The 17562-nt window shown below is 51.4% G+C and overlaps 2 protein-coding genes across 3 annotated transcripts; one reads left to right on the forward strand and one right to left on the reverse strand.

Moving 5' to 3' along the window:
• Positions 1-25: 25 nt before the first annotated feature.
• On the forward strand, positions 26-5329 carry THOC6 (THO complex subunit 6). Of its 2 annotated transcripts, XM_080942076.1 has the most exons (14): positions 26-336; positions 926-987; positions 3066-3181; positions 3259-3323; positions 3414-3517; positions 3607-3644; positions 3733-3781; positions 3882-3953; positions 4035-4137; positions 4389-4438; positions 4517-4579; positions 4660-4770; positions 4853-4987; positions 5061-5329. In XM_080942076.1, exons 3-14 carry the CDS (start codon positions 3099-3101, stop codon positions 5139-5141), a joined length of 954 nt encoding a protein of 317 aa, XP_080798202.1. In that variant the 5' UTR covers positions 26-336; positions 926-987; positions 3066-3098; the 3' UTR covers positions 5142-5329. The 2 variants fall into 2 exon arrangements, with proteins under 2 accessions (XP_080798202.1, XP_080798201.1); XM_080942075.1 differs by lacking the exon at positions 926-987 and having other exon boundaries at positions 27-336.
• Positions 5330-5445: 116 nt separating this feature from the next.
• On the reverse strand, positions 5446-13344 carry BICDL2 (BICD family like cargo adaptor 2). Its single transcript, XM_080908058.1, has 10 exons — positions 13319-13344; positions 11790-12084; positions 8307-8522; positions 8080-8196; positions 7849-7995; positions 6973-7170; positions 6722-6859; positions 6248-6378; positions 5929-6049; positions 5446-5837 (listed from the first exon to the last, which is right to left on the reverse strand). The coding sequence occupies exons 2-10, from the start codon at positions 12069-12071 to the stop codon at positions 5676-5678; spliced, it is 1512 nt and encodes a 503-aa protein (XP_080764184.1). The 5' UTR covers positions 12072-12084; positions 13319-13344; the 3' UTR covers positions 5446-5675.
• Between the last annotated feature and the right edge of the window lie 4218 nt (positions 13345-17562).

The raw sequence follows: 17562 nt of genomic DNA on the forward strand, positions 1-17562 counted from the left end.
GTTCTACGCACGCGCGGAAGACGAGCCGTACGAGGTTAGAAGGCGGGACAGGTCGGCGCGATGGGGGAGGGGATCTGGCGTGGCTGGACAGCTTCGGGCGCTGCTTAGCATAAGGGTGCTTCGTGGAGCTCTCCTAGGTTTCTGTGGTTCGAGACTACATGGATCTGTCGCCTTAGTTGTTGAGCGACAGGCAGTGCCAAGCACACCGAGAAGAGTCACTCTCTGGCACGTCCGGAGTTGTGTCGCGCGTCGAGATTGCGTCACACGTAGAGCCCTCTGGGACTTGTAGTTCTCAAGATGGAACAAGTCGCACCGTTCGCGGTGCCTCTGGGTCAGGTGAGTCGAGTGTGGGCACAGTGCCTTCTGGGGTTTGTAGTCTTGCTCTGACATCTGACCCTGGAGTGTTCTAGGATACCTAGTCTTCTTAGGTGGTTTGTGGTACTCGGACTCTGAGCCCTCCGCCCCCCCCCCAAGTGACCCCGAACTTTGGGATCTAATAGCGACAGAAGAATTCGATTTCGGTATATTTTACTGTGCGGGATAATAGAGCCACTTAAAAGATTTAGCACCTTTGGATGTGGTGCCACACTTAAATCCTAGCACTGGGAAGGCAGAAGGAGACATACCTCTGTGAGTTAGAAACCAGCTTGCTACATAGCGAATTCCAGGTCATCCAGCGGTATGTAGTTAGGCCCTGACTCAAAGAAAAAAAGCTGTAGATGAGGTGCCCCTCCACTTTAAACCCAGGGTCTTGGGCGTCATAAGAACATGCTCCACCATTTAGTTATACCTCACCCCACTGCTTACTGTTGTGAGACAGTCTCCTAAGTCTTGAACTTTGTTATATACTGGAGAATGACCTTGAACTGAAAATGACCTTGAACTTCTGTTCCTTCTGCCTTTACCTCCCCACTGAGTGTTCTAGGTTATTGGGTGTTTCGAAAACTCCAATATGTGCCATGCTGGTTCTCAAACACTGGGCTTTGGGTAAGAACAGGCTTTCGGGGCTGGAGAGAGAGCATGGGATCTGAGCTGGGTGCCAGCACCCCACTTGCAAAGCCTGCAATTGCGTATTAACTCCAGCCACAGGGATCTAATCCTCTGGCCCCTGTGCACTCACTTATATATACTTCCCTCATACATTTATACAAATCATTAAAAGCAATAAAGTAAATCTTAGAAAGAAAGAAAGAAAAGAGCATGGTCTACCAATTGAGCTGTCACCCTCAGCTGCAAGAAACACACAGACACAGGTATTTTGAGACAGGGTTTCTCTGTGTAGCCTTGACTGTCTTGGAACTTGCTCTGTATACCAGGTTGGCTTCAAATTTACAGAGATTTGCCTGCCTCTGCCTCCCAAGTGCTGGGATTAAAGGCATGCACCACCATTGCCCTACTAAATATATTTATCTGAACAAAGACTCATGGTGTACATCAAGCTGGTCTAGAACTCAGAGATCTACCTGCCCCTGCCTCCTCTCAGTTGTTGGGGTGGATTAAAGGAATGCCACCACACTTGGCTTACTTATTTTCTTACTGTTTTATGTGTGTGTGTTTATGGTACTCTCAGAGGCCAGAAGAAACATCACAGGGGAGTGGAGAAATGGCCCAGTGGTTAAAAGTGCTTGCTACTCTTCCAAAGGAACCAACTTCAGCTCCTAATACCCAGATGGGGTGGGCTTACAGCTGCTTGTAATCCAGTTCCAGGAGATTCAACACTTTTAATCTTCATAGGCACCTGTACACACATACACACAAACTCACACACTCACATACACAAACACACATTCACATGCATACACACACACAAACTCACATACACAAACACAAACATACACACTTGCATACACGCACAAACTCACTCATATACACACCATTTACATGCATACACACACAAACTCACATACACAAACACACACACACACAATCTCACACTCATACACAAACACACACACAAACTCACAGTCACACATAAACTCACACACTCACACACACTCACAAACACACATTTATATGCATATACACACACAGACTCACATACACAAACACACATAAACTCACACACTAACACACACACCCAAACACTCACAAACACACATTCACATGCATACACACATGCACTCACACTACACACACAAATACACACATACACACAAACTCTCTCTCACACTCTCTCTCTCTCTCACACACACACACACACACACACACATCTTAAACTAAAACCAAAGCCTGATACTTAATGCCTTTAATCCCGGCATTTACAAGATCTCTTTGGAGCCAGCCTGCCTGATCTACATAGTGAGTTCTGGGCCAGAGAGGGCTTCTTAGAGAGAGGGAGAGGGAGAGGAGTATAGAACAGTAGAGGTGGCATTGTTGTGCTCTGACATGTGGCTGCTGCCAGGGTTCTCTGCAAGAGTGCACACGCACCTGCTAAGCCATCTTCCAGACCTTCCCCACACCCCCATTTTAAAAAACCAGTCTTTTTTAAAGATTGATTTAGTATTTGGAGCCACTTAGTTTTTTGAGATAGGGTCTGAGATTTTCGGGCTGGCCTGAGGTTTGTCGTGTAGTGGAATGTGTCTGCTTGTGCCTTCTGTGTGCTGGGATCACAGGCTCTAAGTGTGTGCTTGCTTCATACAGTGTGCTGTGCTAAGCAAGCCCTCTACCAATTCAGTTCCATCCTTAGTGTGTGTCTGAGACTATCTCCTGTAGCACAGGCTACCTTGCAATTCACTGTATAGCTGAGGATAACCTCGAATTACCACTGACCTTCCTGCCTCCAACTATCAAGTGCTGGGATTGCATTTTGTTCTAGCCCCTCTGGCTGCAACGGACTTACGATTAGTTTACCTAACCATGACTAAATTTCCTGTGAGTGCCATCTGTCTGTCCAGCCAATGGGAGAGGCTTGGTCTTGCTCTCAGAGTCTTAGGCATTTCTCAGTTCTTTCCTGTCTTCCTGGCCGCCACTCCTGTAGGGCCTAAGGTCCTGGCTGAGACAGGCTGAGAAGCCTGGGCAGGGGAGGCCTCAGACTTCTCAGACTCTTGATCCACCCTTTTCCACAGGCTGAGGTATTTCAGGCCCTGCAGCGACTGCACATGACCATCTTTTCCCAGAGTGTCTCACCCTGCGGGAAGTTTCTGGCAGCTGGCAACAATTATGGGCAGATTGCCATCTTCAGGTACCCCCGGCTTTGATTCCCACCACGCGTGCGCGCCAGCTCTCTGCTTCTGACTTGGCTCCCTGCCTCTCTTTCAGTTTGTCTGCTGCCTTAAGTTCAGAGGCCAAAGAAGAAAGCAAAAAACCCATGGTAACCTTCCAAGGTGGGTATAGCTGTTGAGTCTGGTTCAAGTGACCACAGGAGAGAGAAGGGCACACCCGGAGGAGCTCATTAGAGTTTTCTGTCTCTTTAGCCCATGATGGGCCTGTCTACAGCATGGTCTCCACAGATCGACATCTACTCAGTGCTGGGGATGGTGAAGTCAAGGGCTGGCTTTGGGCAGAAATCCTCAAGAAGGTAAGAAGTCTAGAGCCCGGGGAGCAGTAGGGCTTCCCCACCTCGAGAGGCCTGAGGATCAGTGTTGCCTCCTGTGTTTCTCTCTGAAGGGCTGTAAGGAACTGTGGCGTCGTCAGCCTCCTTACAGGTGAGCCAGGACCATGGTGGTGGAGGCCTGTGAGGTCACGTCACGGACACTACCTCCATGATTTTGACCCTTGTCTTCCTTCACCTAGGACCAGCCTGGAAGTACCTGAAATCAATACCTTGCTGCTTGTCCCCAAGGTCTGAGCTCTTGTAACCATTCTAGGCCAACACATTGCTTCTTTACCCCTTCCCTACCCTGATGGACACAGACTTTGATCTCTCTTGCCTCCCTCCATAGGAGAATTCACTGATCCTGGCCGGCGGAGATTGTCAGCTGCACACCATGGATCTGGAAACTGGGGCCTTCACGGTGAGTAGGGTCTGGAGCCAGGGCAAGTCCTGTATATACTGTGTTTCATGGATCTCCTGAGCCTTCCCCTCTTCCCTGCAGCGGGCCCTCCGGGGTCACACAGACTATATCCATTGCCTAGCGCTGAGGGAACGCAGCCCTGAGGTATTGTCTGGTGGTGAGGATGGAGCTGTACGGCTTTGGGGTAAGGAGAAGTTCAACTAGAAGGTAAAGAAGTAAGCCAGGCCTAGTGGCTCAAGCCTTTAACGCCAGCACTTGGGAGGCAGAGGCAGGTAGATCTCCGAGTTCTGAGGCAGGCTGGTGTACGCAGTGAGTTCCAGGCAGCCTGAGCTATGTAGAGACCTTGTCTAGAAAAATAAAAACCTGAGAAAGTGGTGGTGGGGGTCTCAGGCTTTGTGGCTCACCAGGAGCCCTGGTGGCTTTATTTCCCCACAGATCTCCGTGTAGCCAAAGAGGTCCAGACCATTGAAGTCTATAAGCATGAGGTGAGGAAAGACTGCACTTGCACCGTGTTCCCTTCCTCCTCTGTCCTCAGACGCCCTCACGTCTTTTCTCCTTCACAGGAGTGCTCAAGGCCCCACAATGGGCGCTGGATTGGATGCTTGGCAACTGACTCAGACTGGATGGTGAGCGGGACAGTGTGGGATGGAGGGGGCACTGAAAGTCCTGGCTCACAGAGACTGGAGCCTGTTACCTTTCTGCCCAGGTCTGTGGAGGGGGCCCCGCCCTCACCCTTTGGCATCTCAGGTCTTCCACACCCACTACCGTCTTTCCCATTCGAGCACCACAGAAGCATGTCACCTTCTATCAGGACCTGGTGAGACCCTGTCTTGATTCTGTCCCACTGTCCAGCGGCCCCATCCAGACCTGACCCCTGCACCCCCCTTTGTCCCCCACAGATCCTGTCCGCTGGCCAGGGCTGCTGTGTCAATCACTGGCAATTGAGTGGGGAGCTCAAGGCCCAGGTGCCCGGCTCCTCCCCAGGGCTTCTCAGCCTGAGCCTCAACCAGCAGCCTGCAGCTCCAGAGTGTAAGGTGGGTCTTGGAACAGATGTGGGATCTCATGGGGCCTGTGGGATGGGCCTTTGTATGTCTTCTTTGCTTCCAGGTCCTGACTGCATCCGGCAACAGCTGTCGAGTAGACGTCTTTACCAACCTGGGCTACCGAGCCTTCTCCTTGTCCTTCTGACATCAGGATCCTCCATTTCAGGAGCTAGAGGGGTGTTTGTGTTTTGGGATGGGGGTTTTATACTTTAGCCCAGGCTGGCCTGGAACTCTGTGGCTTAGCTTGGTCTCAAACTGCTGTCTGAGATTTAGATCTGTGAACTATTACATTCAGTTTTTTGTTTTCCTGTCAAAATAAAATTTTAGGTTTTTCTTGTTTGTGTTTTCTTCCCAAAAATGGAGACCAATTAAGTATAGTGATTTATATGTTGCTCTGAATTATCCTTATACATAAATACCCACCCTTCTCACACAGATTTGGTGGGGCCTCGCACTTAGAAAAGATAGATATATAGATTCAAAAAATAAAAGCTCTGCCCCCGCCACCCACCTGGGGCTCCTGCCCCAAAGCTGGCCCCTGCTCCCAAAGTGCCTCTGTCCACCTCTTGGGGTATGGAAGACAATGACCTCCCTTGGAAGTCATTTAGGCCCCGTGGTTTCATTGGCTGTTAGGAAATTGAGCTCTGGAGTGAGAAAAGGTAGCCCTGGCCCCCAACCCTCAGGTCCTTCGGAAGAGGTTGCTTAGAAAGCCTCCACTCTGACCGGATCCCAGGCGCAGGGAAAAGCGGGTCTTGGCGCGTCTTGGGGCTGCTGCTGCCTCACTGAGCTCTTTCTGGCGCTGGGAACGCAGCTGCTGCCCAATCACTACCTGCATGTCGTCCTGCAGGTGGGAGGCAAAGCGGGGTAGGTATGGGGGTAGGGTCAGGTCAAGATGGCCTGCCCACCAGTCCTTCTCAGGGCTGCCCTCTCACCTGCCAAGCCTCGAGCTCCTGTGTCAGCGCCACCTTCTGGCGGATGGCGCGCAGCAGCTCCCGGGACAGAGAGTCCCGCTCTAGGGAGACGCGGCTGAGCTCCAGTGACAGCTTCAGGGCCCTACGAATCAAAGGGATAGGAAGCGCGGTTGGGGCGGGGATGCCGGAGCCTCCTGGACCTCGGTACAAAATGGGGCTGATGAGTCAAGGTGAAGGCTATGCTCTTGTCCTTGTGTTCCGTGTGGTGGAAATCGGACCCAGAAGGGCCAGAGTCCAAGCCCCGCTGACGCAGTGGGAGAGAATAGAATGTGGGGCTTACTTGTTCACTGCTTCGTCCCGGTCAGAGAGCGCACAGCTCAGGACTTCCTCTGGATTGTCCTGCGCCCTCAGTTCCTTCTGTCGCTCCAGCTCATCCCGCAGCGACTGTAGCTCTGTGCGGTGCAGCGAGATCTACAGGCAAGGGAAGAAGGCCGACTGGAACAAAAGCCTCGAACGACAACCTGCCCTCCTGCAACCTGTACCTGCTCTATAAACACTGCAGGTGACTCAGCCTGTGTTCAGATTAGGAGTGGATCCTTTGAATCAGACTGGTGGGGGTGGCGTAGTGAAGGAGAGGTAGGAAAAACCTTCAATAGGGAAGAAGTTTAGGGAGAACAGTAGTGCCCCAGAAGGCTTCCTGGAAGTATAGACCAGTCCAGAAGACTACAGGCTCATTGGAGAGGGGGCTTGACAGTGGAGATGGGAAGGGATTGGACACTTGGGGGGCTTTGTGTGCAGTTCCATGCTCTCCCACCTCATCCTGCAGCCTGGCCACTTCCGCCTCTTTTTCCTCCAGTATCTCCTTTGGGCTCAGGGATGCTCGCTTCTTGGGTGGCTCCAAACTCTCTTCCTGGGGACTGGATGCCTCTTGACTCTCAGGGGACACTATCGTCTGCATGTCAAAGGAACTGGTCAGTGATGTATGTTACCTCTGGGAAAAGGAGGAGTAGAGCCTGCATCCTTCATTAGTTACTCGAACGTGGGGCTGATAGGCTGCAAGCTCACCTCAGAGCCTCTGCATTCATTCACTTGCTGGTCTTGGTCCTGATCGCCGTCAAGGCTGTGGGCGAGCTCGGTCTGCAGGGAGGCGCCCGATATCTCGGCGTCCTGGAGTCGCGACTCCTCCTCCAGCTCCGACACCCGCCGCTGCAGCCTCCTCAGCGCGCTCAGCGCCTCTCCAGCCTCGGAGCGAGCACGGTCCAGCTGCGGGTAGGTCAGATCATTCCGGCAGTCAGCAGGAAGCCCGCCCTCCGCGGTGGGCCCACAGAGGGCGCCCGAGGGCAATGCAAGGGTCGGCACCCCGGTGGACTAGGTCTGCTCTCTCTCCTGAATCAGTTACCGAGAACACACACCTCCCTTTTGCAGACACTAATTTCCTCAGCTATAAAGCAGGGCGTGCCTGACATCATCCTCTGCCCCAGGCCTGGCCCCAGCAGGTCATCTCTCGGAGTGGGTCTCCTCCCCTATGCAGTCTTCTTTCTAATTCACTAATTGCTTTGATCTAGCATTTATTGATTCTTCAGAGTCCTACCGCCTCACCACAGTCCTTTGAGGTGTGTGATGCCACCCCATTTCACAAATGGGAAACTGAGGCAGGGAGTGACTAAGAAGCCAGACCATCTGAACTCGGACGGTCCTTCCTTTTCACTCCCTTCCACCGTGTCCACGGTCCCAGTCTGTCCGGGCCAGGTACTTCTGTTCTTGACCCTCTTCCTGCCCTGCCAGGCTGTCTGATGTACCTTAAAAGCGCCTGCTCCTCACTCGATACACTTTCTTGGCCCCCACTTGCCCTCAGGGTCTCATTTGCTCTTGGTGATTTAACTGGCCACATCTCCCAGAAAGTCCCGAGGTCCTTGCCCCTCCCCCAGCCCCTCTGCTCACCTCCAGCCTGTGCTCTTTTCTCTCTCTACGAAGCACCAGCAGCTCCTCATGGGTGGTCTGTAGCCTGCCCTGCCCTTTTTCCACTTCTTCACGAAGGCCTCGGATCTGGGTCTCCAGGTCCTGCCGACGGTCTTGCAGCATCTGGTTCTGGGGCCAGATGTCAGAGATGAGGCAGAGGTTGGCGCGCGGGGCTGCCTGGGCCAGTCTCAGGGAGCTCCAGCTGCTACCCACCTCTGCCTGCAGACTCTCCAGCCTCGCTCTCAGCTCTGCCCCTGCCAGGGTCTGTGTCTGACACTGCCCCCGAAGGGTGTCCAGCTCCCGCTGAAGTTCCTGCTCGGTCCTAGAGGCCTGGGGAGGGGGCTGACAGTGGAGCCATCCGACGATCTAACCCAGCCTGTCCCCCCAGCTGAGGACCTGTGCGGCAACCCCCATCTCTCCAGGGGCCAGGGCCATCGCACCTGGGCCAGCTGCTGGCTGAGCCTGAGGTTCTGCTCGCTGAGTTCACCAAGGGCCCTTGCCCGCTCTCGCCCACTGTCCTGCTGCTCTGAGCGTTGCTCCCCAAGCTGAGCACGCAGCGCTTCCACATCTCCCTCCAGTTCCACCGCTCTGGCCTCCCACTCAGCACCCCGGGCTGCCAGTCCTCGACGGAGCTCATGATTCTCCTGCTGCAGCCTCTGTGTGAAGGGGAAAAACAAAGCCACCTAAGACCGGAGCAGACTCGGAGATAGATGGAGGGAGGGACACCCAGAAAGATCCAGTCTGTCCAAGGCTATATATATATATATATATATATATATATATATATATATATATATATATATATATATATATATATATATATATATATATATATATATATATATATATATATATATATATATATATATATATATATATATATATATTAGTCAGTAAGAGGTAGAAAGAGTGAAATGAAACTCAGATAGAGTTAGGAAGAAGACTCCAGACCAAATAGGTGGGCTCACACAGGAAGTGTTGGGAGCCAGAAGTCCGGTGCCCACTTACCTCCTGCTGCCGCCTGGGCTTCTGGACCCGAAGCCGTAATCGACGTTTTTGGCGTCTGAGTCTGGTAGAATTTAAGCCCCGGCCCATAGCCTCTCACACGTTGAAGTCTTCTGGAACTTCTGTGGGCCAGCTTGACCCAGCCCCTCTTCCTATCTCCCTCTAATTAATCTTGGGCTGTCCAATCCAGAGCCCCACCCCTCAAACTGTCCTCCCCCTAAACCTGTTGGACCAGGGGGAAGTGGGGGGGGGCGGAGAGAAACACTTGACACACTAAAGTGCCCGGCATGGGGAGACAGACAAGTCTGGGAGGCTCACTGTCTCTTGAGGCCTTAAAGCAGGAAGGGATGGGCCAAGTGTCTGTGACCACAGTTGCTACAATTATCAACAGGTGTTCCAGACAGGCGCTTTGCGGGCTCTCTCTTTCTGCATTACTCCATTTCGGCCACTAGAGGGAGAGCATCGACATCCTCAAACGAGGAAACAGGGTCAGATGGGGGAAGCGTGGGACCGCAAGCTAGGTAGCCAAACTCTTACTCAATATTGCTAGGGCAATAAAAGACTGCTTGGTGCTTAGTTCTGCTGCTGCTATATAGTTTTGACAAGTCCTTTTAATATCTTGCAAGTCTCTTTAACACCTCCAAGCCCTTTGTTCTTTGTTCTTCAACCCCTTCAGACACGTATCATCCCTAGACATTATTTCCCGAGGTCCTTCTGTTCTAGGGTCTGGCTATTAAAAGTTGAAGGAGACCTTCATTGCCAGAGGGTCACAAGGAAATGGACACATGCCTGAATCAGACAAATTCAAGGCAGAGAGACAGACAGACAGAGAGAGACAGACAGGGGTTTTGGGGCGGAAGAGCTATGGAGGACTGGGGGGGGAGTGAGAAGCAGGAAGAGGGGGAGTGGGGGGTGGGGGGTTCGCTTACTTAAGAAGCTGATATTTGTATTGACCCCTGCAGAGCGAGGGGGGGCCAACCAGAAAGAGGGTAACAGGCAGAACGGCCGGTGCGAACCAGGAGCAAAAGCACACATCTGTAATCTCAACATCTGGGAAACCGGAGAGTGGAGGGAATGAGTTTGAGGTCAGTCCTGAGCTGCATGGCAAACCTGACTCAAAGTGGGCAGGCAGGCAAATGTGAAAGCCCTACGGGCAGGCCTGCGTTACTGCAGGAACTGAAGAAGACCCTGTCAAAAGAGGGATGGTGTCACTGATACCAGAGGCCACAAGTTCCCCCGGGCTTTTATGCCACAGGGAGGAATTTCAGTTCTGTGATGAGAGCTGTGACTCAGGAATTAAGTCTTAAGCAATACGGTTGCTTCTTCTTTCCTTCTTTCTTTCTCTTTCTTTTTTTGAGAGAGGTCTTTTTTTTTTCTATATCCCTGGCTGTCCTGGCTTGGCCTTGAATTCACAGAGACCTCCCTGCCTCTGCCTCGAAAGTGCTAGAATTAAAGGCATGTGTCACCATGCCCAGCCTGATTGCACTTTTGATGTTCACTGGCTACCACAGCCACAGAGTCCGGGAAAACTGTGGCCAGGGTGGGGGATGCTGCAGAGCCTGAGGCAGAGCCAGGGGAACTGCCACCAGTGTTGAAGCTACAGAGAGTGGAACACAGGATGGGGAATTTGGACCCAGGTGTAGAGGGTACAGAGAGACCTGTGCACCATGTATGTGCACGTGCTGGTTGGTGGCCTGGTGGGGATGGTGCAGGGTAGTTGGCTACCAAGGTCAGCTTAGAGCAGGGATCCAGGTCTACAATGCAGGTACACAAGAGGAGGTTTATAAATATGAGCCCCAGGGTGAGTGTGGGGCTGACAATAGACCAGGCAGCAGCCTGACCCTACAGTCCAGAACGAGACAAGGAAGAAGGACTGATACACGGGAACACGGAGCTGCCTGCAGACTGGCAGTGGCTCCCAGCGGCAGGGTTTGCTGTTGATGAGCCTTTAGATTCAGAGAGGACCAACAGCGGACCCAGGGTCGCAGAGCCAGGCAGGGACCTGAACGCAGATCCTGCTTGTCCTTACATTATTCATCTGTCATTGCGATGGGGTCTCACTATGTAGTCCTGGCTGGTCTGGAGCTAATGGAGGTCACCTGGGCTTCACATACCTGCCTGTCCCTGCCCCCTGGGAGTAAGGTGTGTTCTGCCGCATCCAAACTGAGATATTTCTTATGTAGTCCTGTGCAGGGAGTGAACCCAAGGCCCTGTATGTGTAACAAACATGCCTTGCTGCTGAGCTACACCTCCAGTTTAGAGTTCTTGCTGGCTTTCTTCCTTTTTTCCAGTCTCATGTAGCCCAAGATGGATTCAAACTCAGTATATAGCCAAGTATGGCCTTGAACCCTGCTTTGGATACAGGAGCTGTGGATTTGTGTTTACTCAGCAAGAATTCTACAGTCATACTAAGTACACCTCATCCCCAGTCAGTTCTTCATTTTTTAGATTTTATTTTTTAAAGTAACGTGTGTATGTGCGAGTCCTTTCTCTATGTGTGTGTTCTCTTCCTTTCCTCTTTCTTTTTTCTTTTCTTTCTTTCTTTCTTTCTTTCTTTTTTTTTTTTTTTTTTTTTTTTTTTTGAGACAGGGTTTTACTCTGTAGACCAGACCAGGCTGGCCTTGAACCCACAGAGATCTTCCTGTCTCTGCCTCCCAAGTGTTGGGATTAAAGGCATATGCTACCGTGCCTGGCTCTTTTTCTCTGAGGACAGGTCTTTTTGCGTAGCCTCTCTGAGCCTCTAGAGTGCTGGGGCTACAGGCTTGGGCTCTCCCTGGCTTCCCTGCCCAGATCTGTTTGAGAGGCGTTACTCAGCCCACGTGTCCTCTTTCAGGCTCCTCTCGCCTCTCCTTGCTTGGTTCTCATTCCTGTCCATCCCAGCCCTGCCCACTTCCCCATCCACCCCCAGGCCAGCTCACTTCTTCACGCTCCAAGTGCTGAGTGTTCAGTGTTTCCAGCTGCCTCCGCAGCTCCTCATTTCGCTCCAGAAGCATTTTGCCAAGCTCAGCGGCCAGCAACAGGTCCTTTTCTTTTTGTTGCAGCTGCTGGGCCAGGTCCTCTGGTTCTTCTGGCCCTGGGCCTCCTCCCAGGAAGGAGTCTCGTCGCTCCAGCACAAAGGGGAAAAATCCTTCATCGCCGCTAGGAGAAGCACCCCCTGAGAGCAGCCCGGAAGGGAAGCTCGGCCCACCGGGGGAGCCCATGGTGCCTCCGCATCTGTGAAGACAGGCTGTTGCTGAAGATAGTCATTCTGTAGCAGCCCCACCGCCCCCCCGCTCGCCCCCTAGTGACAAACACCTAAGCCTATCAATCTTGCAGCCTGGGCCAACAAGGGTTAATGGCCCATGTTGGCCACCTAGCTCCGTTAATGACCTCAGGGTAGACTGAGGCTGGAAGGAGGATGAAACCAGCCATCTTGCTTTCGACCTCCAGCCTTTGTCACCCATTCTTGCCTTAGGGAAGATCTGTCCCTGCTCTCTGGTGCCACAAGCAGCCCACTGACAGACCCTGCTCCTTCCTCTTCCCAGTCCCTCACCACCTGGGCACTAATCCTAGAATGGCAGGTTCACATAGACTCAATCTTAGGGATGAAACCAACCCCTATCCTGAGAGTGCAGTCTCTCACCAGTGGGAACAGCTGTGTCTTGACCCTTAAGCCACAGGGATCCAACTCCTTCCCCTTCTAGAAACTCAGATCTCTAACTCTTTGCCTTGGCATATCCTGGTCTACTTTCTCAGGACCCAAGTGCGTGAGTTAGACTTGATTTAGCCTTGTCAGCCTTAATGGCCATCTCGTCCCTCTTCTGGATTCCAAGTGGAATCTCCCGAATACTTATTTTATCAAGACTCGGGTATTCCTGCCTCTACCCCCTCTTGACTTAGGAGTCCTCATCCTTAGACCCCCCCAATTTCCCTGGGACCTGGCGCTGACCCAGCGCAGGGCGAGGTAACAGGTTGTGCCAGCCAGCGCGCCACAGCCTTCACTTCAGGTTTCTGTTTACTTCCCGGCCCGCCCCTGGGGATGGGAGCCCTGTGCTTTACGAGGGCCGCCCAGGGAGAGGGGTTCAGGGGCCCTGGAGGAAAAGTCTGACACTCTGGTTTCTCCATGCCAACCCCGGGAGGGTCCCCGCCCCCTACTCACCCCGGAGCCCACGAGCACCTGTTCTCCCCTCGACAGGTGCCAAGTACAGCTGGGCCGGAAAATCCCAGGTGTTCCACATGCCCCAGTCCAGCTGTCCTGGGGCTAGACCCAGTGGGTCCCCGGAGTCCTGTTTTGGATATCCAATGCCTAGCCACCCCTCTCTTTGCTGCAGGTGTCCTGGCTTCCCGGAATTACTTCCATAGTCCCTAGAGGCTGTTCCCGAGCTCCTTTATCTACCGTTCCGACCGGTCCTCCCCAACCATGCCCAAAACCTGGGTGTCCCGCCCTCAGCACCCCCTAGGCTCTCACCTGTCGCCACCGGGCTCCCTCCGAAGTTCCCCGATCCCTGAAGTCTTCTTCCGGAGGCGGCGCCAGGTGCAGGCTGCTTGCACAGGTGAGGGGGCGGTGCCGCGGGAGGTGCTGGGTCGCCCCCTGGTGGTGGGAATGGCTGGACACTGTCAAAGGAAAGTCACATCCATCCTCTTAAAGAGCCTTCTTGCTCCTACTGAGAACATTTATTGAACACCTACTATATGCAGGTCATAGACCGAGAAAAGAAGTCAGCTTCTTACTCTTCACGCTTGACCTTGGGATAGGAAAATATTAGTAAGGATACCGTGGTAAACCCTCCACTAAGAAAGCCCTTTTATAGGAATTTTTATACATTTGTGACATTCCAAGGAAGCTACAGCTACCGACATTCCATTTTATAGAAGGGCAAGCTGAGGTGTTTTTTTTTTTTTTTCTTTTTTTAAACTTGGGGTACAAATTTGTTATTGTCTTAGTTACTTTTCTATTGCTGTGACAAAGCATTATGACCAAGGCAACTTATAAAAGAAAGCATTTATTTTTGGGGGGGGCTCATAGCTCCATAGCTACAGAGCCTTAGAGACCATGATCATGGCAGGAAGCATGGCAGCAGTCAGGGAAGCAGGCTTAGTAGCAGAGCAGTAGCTGAGAACTTACCTTTGATACATGGGCAGGAAGGAGAGAGAGAACAAGAGAGAGCCTGGCATGGGCTTTTGAAATTTCAAAGCTTACCTCTTCCAATAAAGTCTGACTTCCTAATCCTTCCCCCAACAGTTCAACCAACTGGGGACAAAGCATTCAAATGCATGAGCCTGCGGGGGGCCATTCTCATTTGAACCCCCACAGTTATGCCATCTTTGGGACGTGTGTGTGTGTGTGTGTGTGTGTGTGTGTGTGTGTGTGTGTGTGACAGGGTCTCCTGTATCACACGATGGCCTCACACTCACTAAAGAGCAGGGACCTTGAGCTTCCCAAGCTCCTGGCTCCACCTCCTGGTGCTATGATGTCAGGCAGGCACTACCCCACACTCCGCTTATGCTGTGCTGGGGTTTGAATCCAGTGCCTGGTGTGTGATAGGTAAGTCTATTGCCAGCCCTAGCATCTTTTTAAAAGTCAATTAATTATATATAAGCGCACTGTAGCTGTCTTCAGACACACCAGAAGAGGGCATAATTACAGATGGTTGTGAGCCACCATGTAGTTGCTGGGATTTGAACTCAGGACCTCTGGAAAAGCAGTCAGTGCTCTTAACCACTGAGTCCACGTGGCTCCAGATGTACAGTCTCTGTTCTTTCATTTTGTAGAGTTGGGTCCCATGCTCCAGCAAGACCCACAGCCATGGGATGGAGGGACAGGAGCCAAGGCAGGTGACGCCGGACCAGCTCACAAAGTGAAACCTCAGACTTCATCTTGTGGCTCCTCATAATTCTCTTTAGATTCCAGGGCTTCCTGAGGTACAGGACAGGAACTCCAGACCTGATAAAGAGGACAGTTATATCTCTGGGTAAGTAATGTGTAGGCAAATGTTTAACACTAGGGCTTCTGTGTTGCAAATACTCTCTCTAGGAGGATTTGAAGCTACTACCCCAATATCAGCTTAGTGTAAGTAGGAAGGGTATATACATAATCAGGAGGTGGAGGGGAGAGACACTGGAATTGAACCCAGAGCTTCTACATTTTTCCTAAGAGCTCGACCACTGAGCTAAGTCTTCAGCTTTCCCGGGAGTATCTGCTCTGCGTGTCTGGCTAGGGTCCAGGACTCCTGAGTCTTGGAAAGTTGGAGTCCTTGAATCTAAAAGATAGGAGGTAGACCAGGTGGTGGCAGTGCAGGCCTTTAATCCCAGCACTGGGGAGGCAGAGGCAGGTGCATCTCTGAGTTCAGGTCCAGCCTGGTCTACAGCACAAGATCCAGGACAGCCAGGGTTACATAGGGAAACCCTGTTTCAACAATCCAAAAAAACCAAAACCAAAACAAGGCTGGGAGGTGGTGGCCTGGGAGATCAGGGCCAGCCTGGTCTACACTGAGAGACCGTGTCTCAAACAAACAAACAAACAAACAAATCAAAACAAAAAGGAGTTAGAAATTGGGAGTCGTAACTCATGGGGAAAGGGACACAGCACTAGTTGAAGAGGCTGTTCAGGGACTGGGACACCTGGGTCCTGGGGATGAGACAAGGCTTCCTGCCAGCAGGAACTTGGGAGACAGCGGGAGTTACAGACTGAAAGCCTCCTGGGCTTCTTGCAAGAATATCATCTGCCTCCTCCCCCACTCAGAACTCATAAGAACAAACTTTGGAAGCTGAAGACCCCCTCCCCCCACCAGGTACCTCCTGAGCCCTTTGAAAATCAAGCAAAGCATCCTCTCCAAAGGCAGGTCACTTGGACCCCACCCAGCACAGCACACTCAGCCGACTCTGGCAAAGGCCTTCCAATTAGGCAGGTGCTGAGCTCATCTGGACATGATGAGTCTACAGCCCTCCCTCTGGGAGGCTCACAGCACACCCAGGATGTGGGAAGGAGCGTGGACCTATGAACTGGAAACAAACCATGAAACAGTAGAACAAAGGAGCTTCCTCCATGGGTGCTGACATCACGTGGCTTCGGTTCTAAATCTAGTTTGGCTGTTGGCCAGATGTGTGTGTCTGTGTCATTCGGCTGAATAACCCCTGCAGCCCTCGGTTTCCTTATCTGTAAGTAAGAGCAACCGCAGTTCTTGGCTTGCAGGAATGTAAAGATTCAGTGACAATGAAGAACTGTGCTGGTGACTCATCTGTATATTCCATTGTCTTTCTCCCTTGGGACAAACTCATGAGGTCATCACAGTGAGAGGTGAGGAGCCCAGAGGTGAGAGGTAAAATCAACTGTTTGTGGGTACCTATGGACCACCACATCGGAGAGTCTCACACTGGACCCCAGACTTTTTTTTTTAAAAGATGGAGTCTTCCTATATCACCCAGACAGACTGGCCTTGGATTCTCAACTCTTCTATTTTAGTCTCTACAGCACCAGAGTTTTTGGACATCCTAATGTAGTTCCCACCTCTGCACCTATTTAGCTGTGGGCAACCCTACATTTGGAGATTTCCAGTTCTCCCCATTCTCCCTATGCATCTGGAAGAAGCTGGGCAGCAGGGACGAAGTGTCCACAAGGAGGTTGTGGAGTAGCTGGAGATGAGGGATCATTCAGCAGGCCTCCCGTGGTCTCTCGTGGTGCTCAGAAGCAAGCCAGCTTTCTGGAGGTCCAGGCTAACTCCCCTCCCCTCCATCTAACTAGCTCCTAATGAGACATGGCTAGGAGTGGAGGGAGGGAGTCTCCTTCTTGGGGAAGCCTTCCAGAACTCACAATGCCCTGGCCAAGCTCTGCTGGGTACCTAGAGACCAGAAGAACCTTGAGGCCTCCCTTCTCTTCCACACAGGCAACTGGATGGGAAGGTTATTGGTTCCAAACCACAGTGCCTTCAGGCTTTTATGACATGTATGAAGTCTATAAACAATGAGTATATTGTGGGGAGAACTTAAAACCTTTGTATGAAATAGTTCACACTGAAGGCACTGTTAATTTATTCTTAAAGATTACTTAGACACTTTCAGAGTGTCAAGAAAGCAGCTGCAATCTTTTTTTTTTTTTTTGCAATTACAGAGTAGTATTTAGCTAACACATGATGTCATACATGTTATATCAAAGACAACAAGATGAAAGAAATGCTGTCCCTATATATAGTTAATTTGCTTCATATGTCCCCAAGAACCTGTTTCAAAGCCTGTCCCTGAGAGGCTGACATTACAGAATAGTGATCTTGAGCAGGACTCTGGCTCAAACCCCAAGACATACAAGTTTCTTCAGCCTTGCATTTCATCTTTGTTTGTTTGTTTTTTTTAAGAAAAGGTAAGTTATTTTGGGCATAGCCATTTCTGTCTATAGCATGAGTATTTGGACAGCTGAACTCAGTCCAGCTTAGCCTATGTAGGAAGTTCTAGGCTATCCCAGGCCACAACATGAGACAACCTCAAAACCCTGGGCGGTGGAGAAGAATGGATTGTGCTGTGATGGGAGAGATACTTTATAGACAAGGGGGAAATCCTTCTAAACCCAAGTCATATATCATCTTCTTCATCATCCTCTTGCTCTTTCCAACTTTGACACCTACACCAAGTTTCTCTTTAACGCTGCGTACATTAATATCCTTTTCCTGTGCTTTCTTCCGCTCAACAGACTGTTTTCTTTAGTACTGGAGATTGAATTTA

Source organism: Micromys minutus (genome assembly GCF_963924665.1).
Source record: "Micromys minutus genome assembly, chromosome: 31".
Lineage (NCBI taxonomy): Eukaryota > Metazoa > Chordata > Mammalia > Rodentia > Muridae > Micromys > Micromys minutus.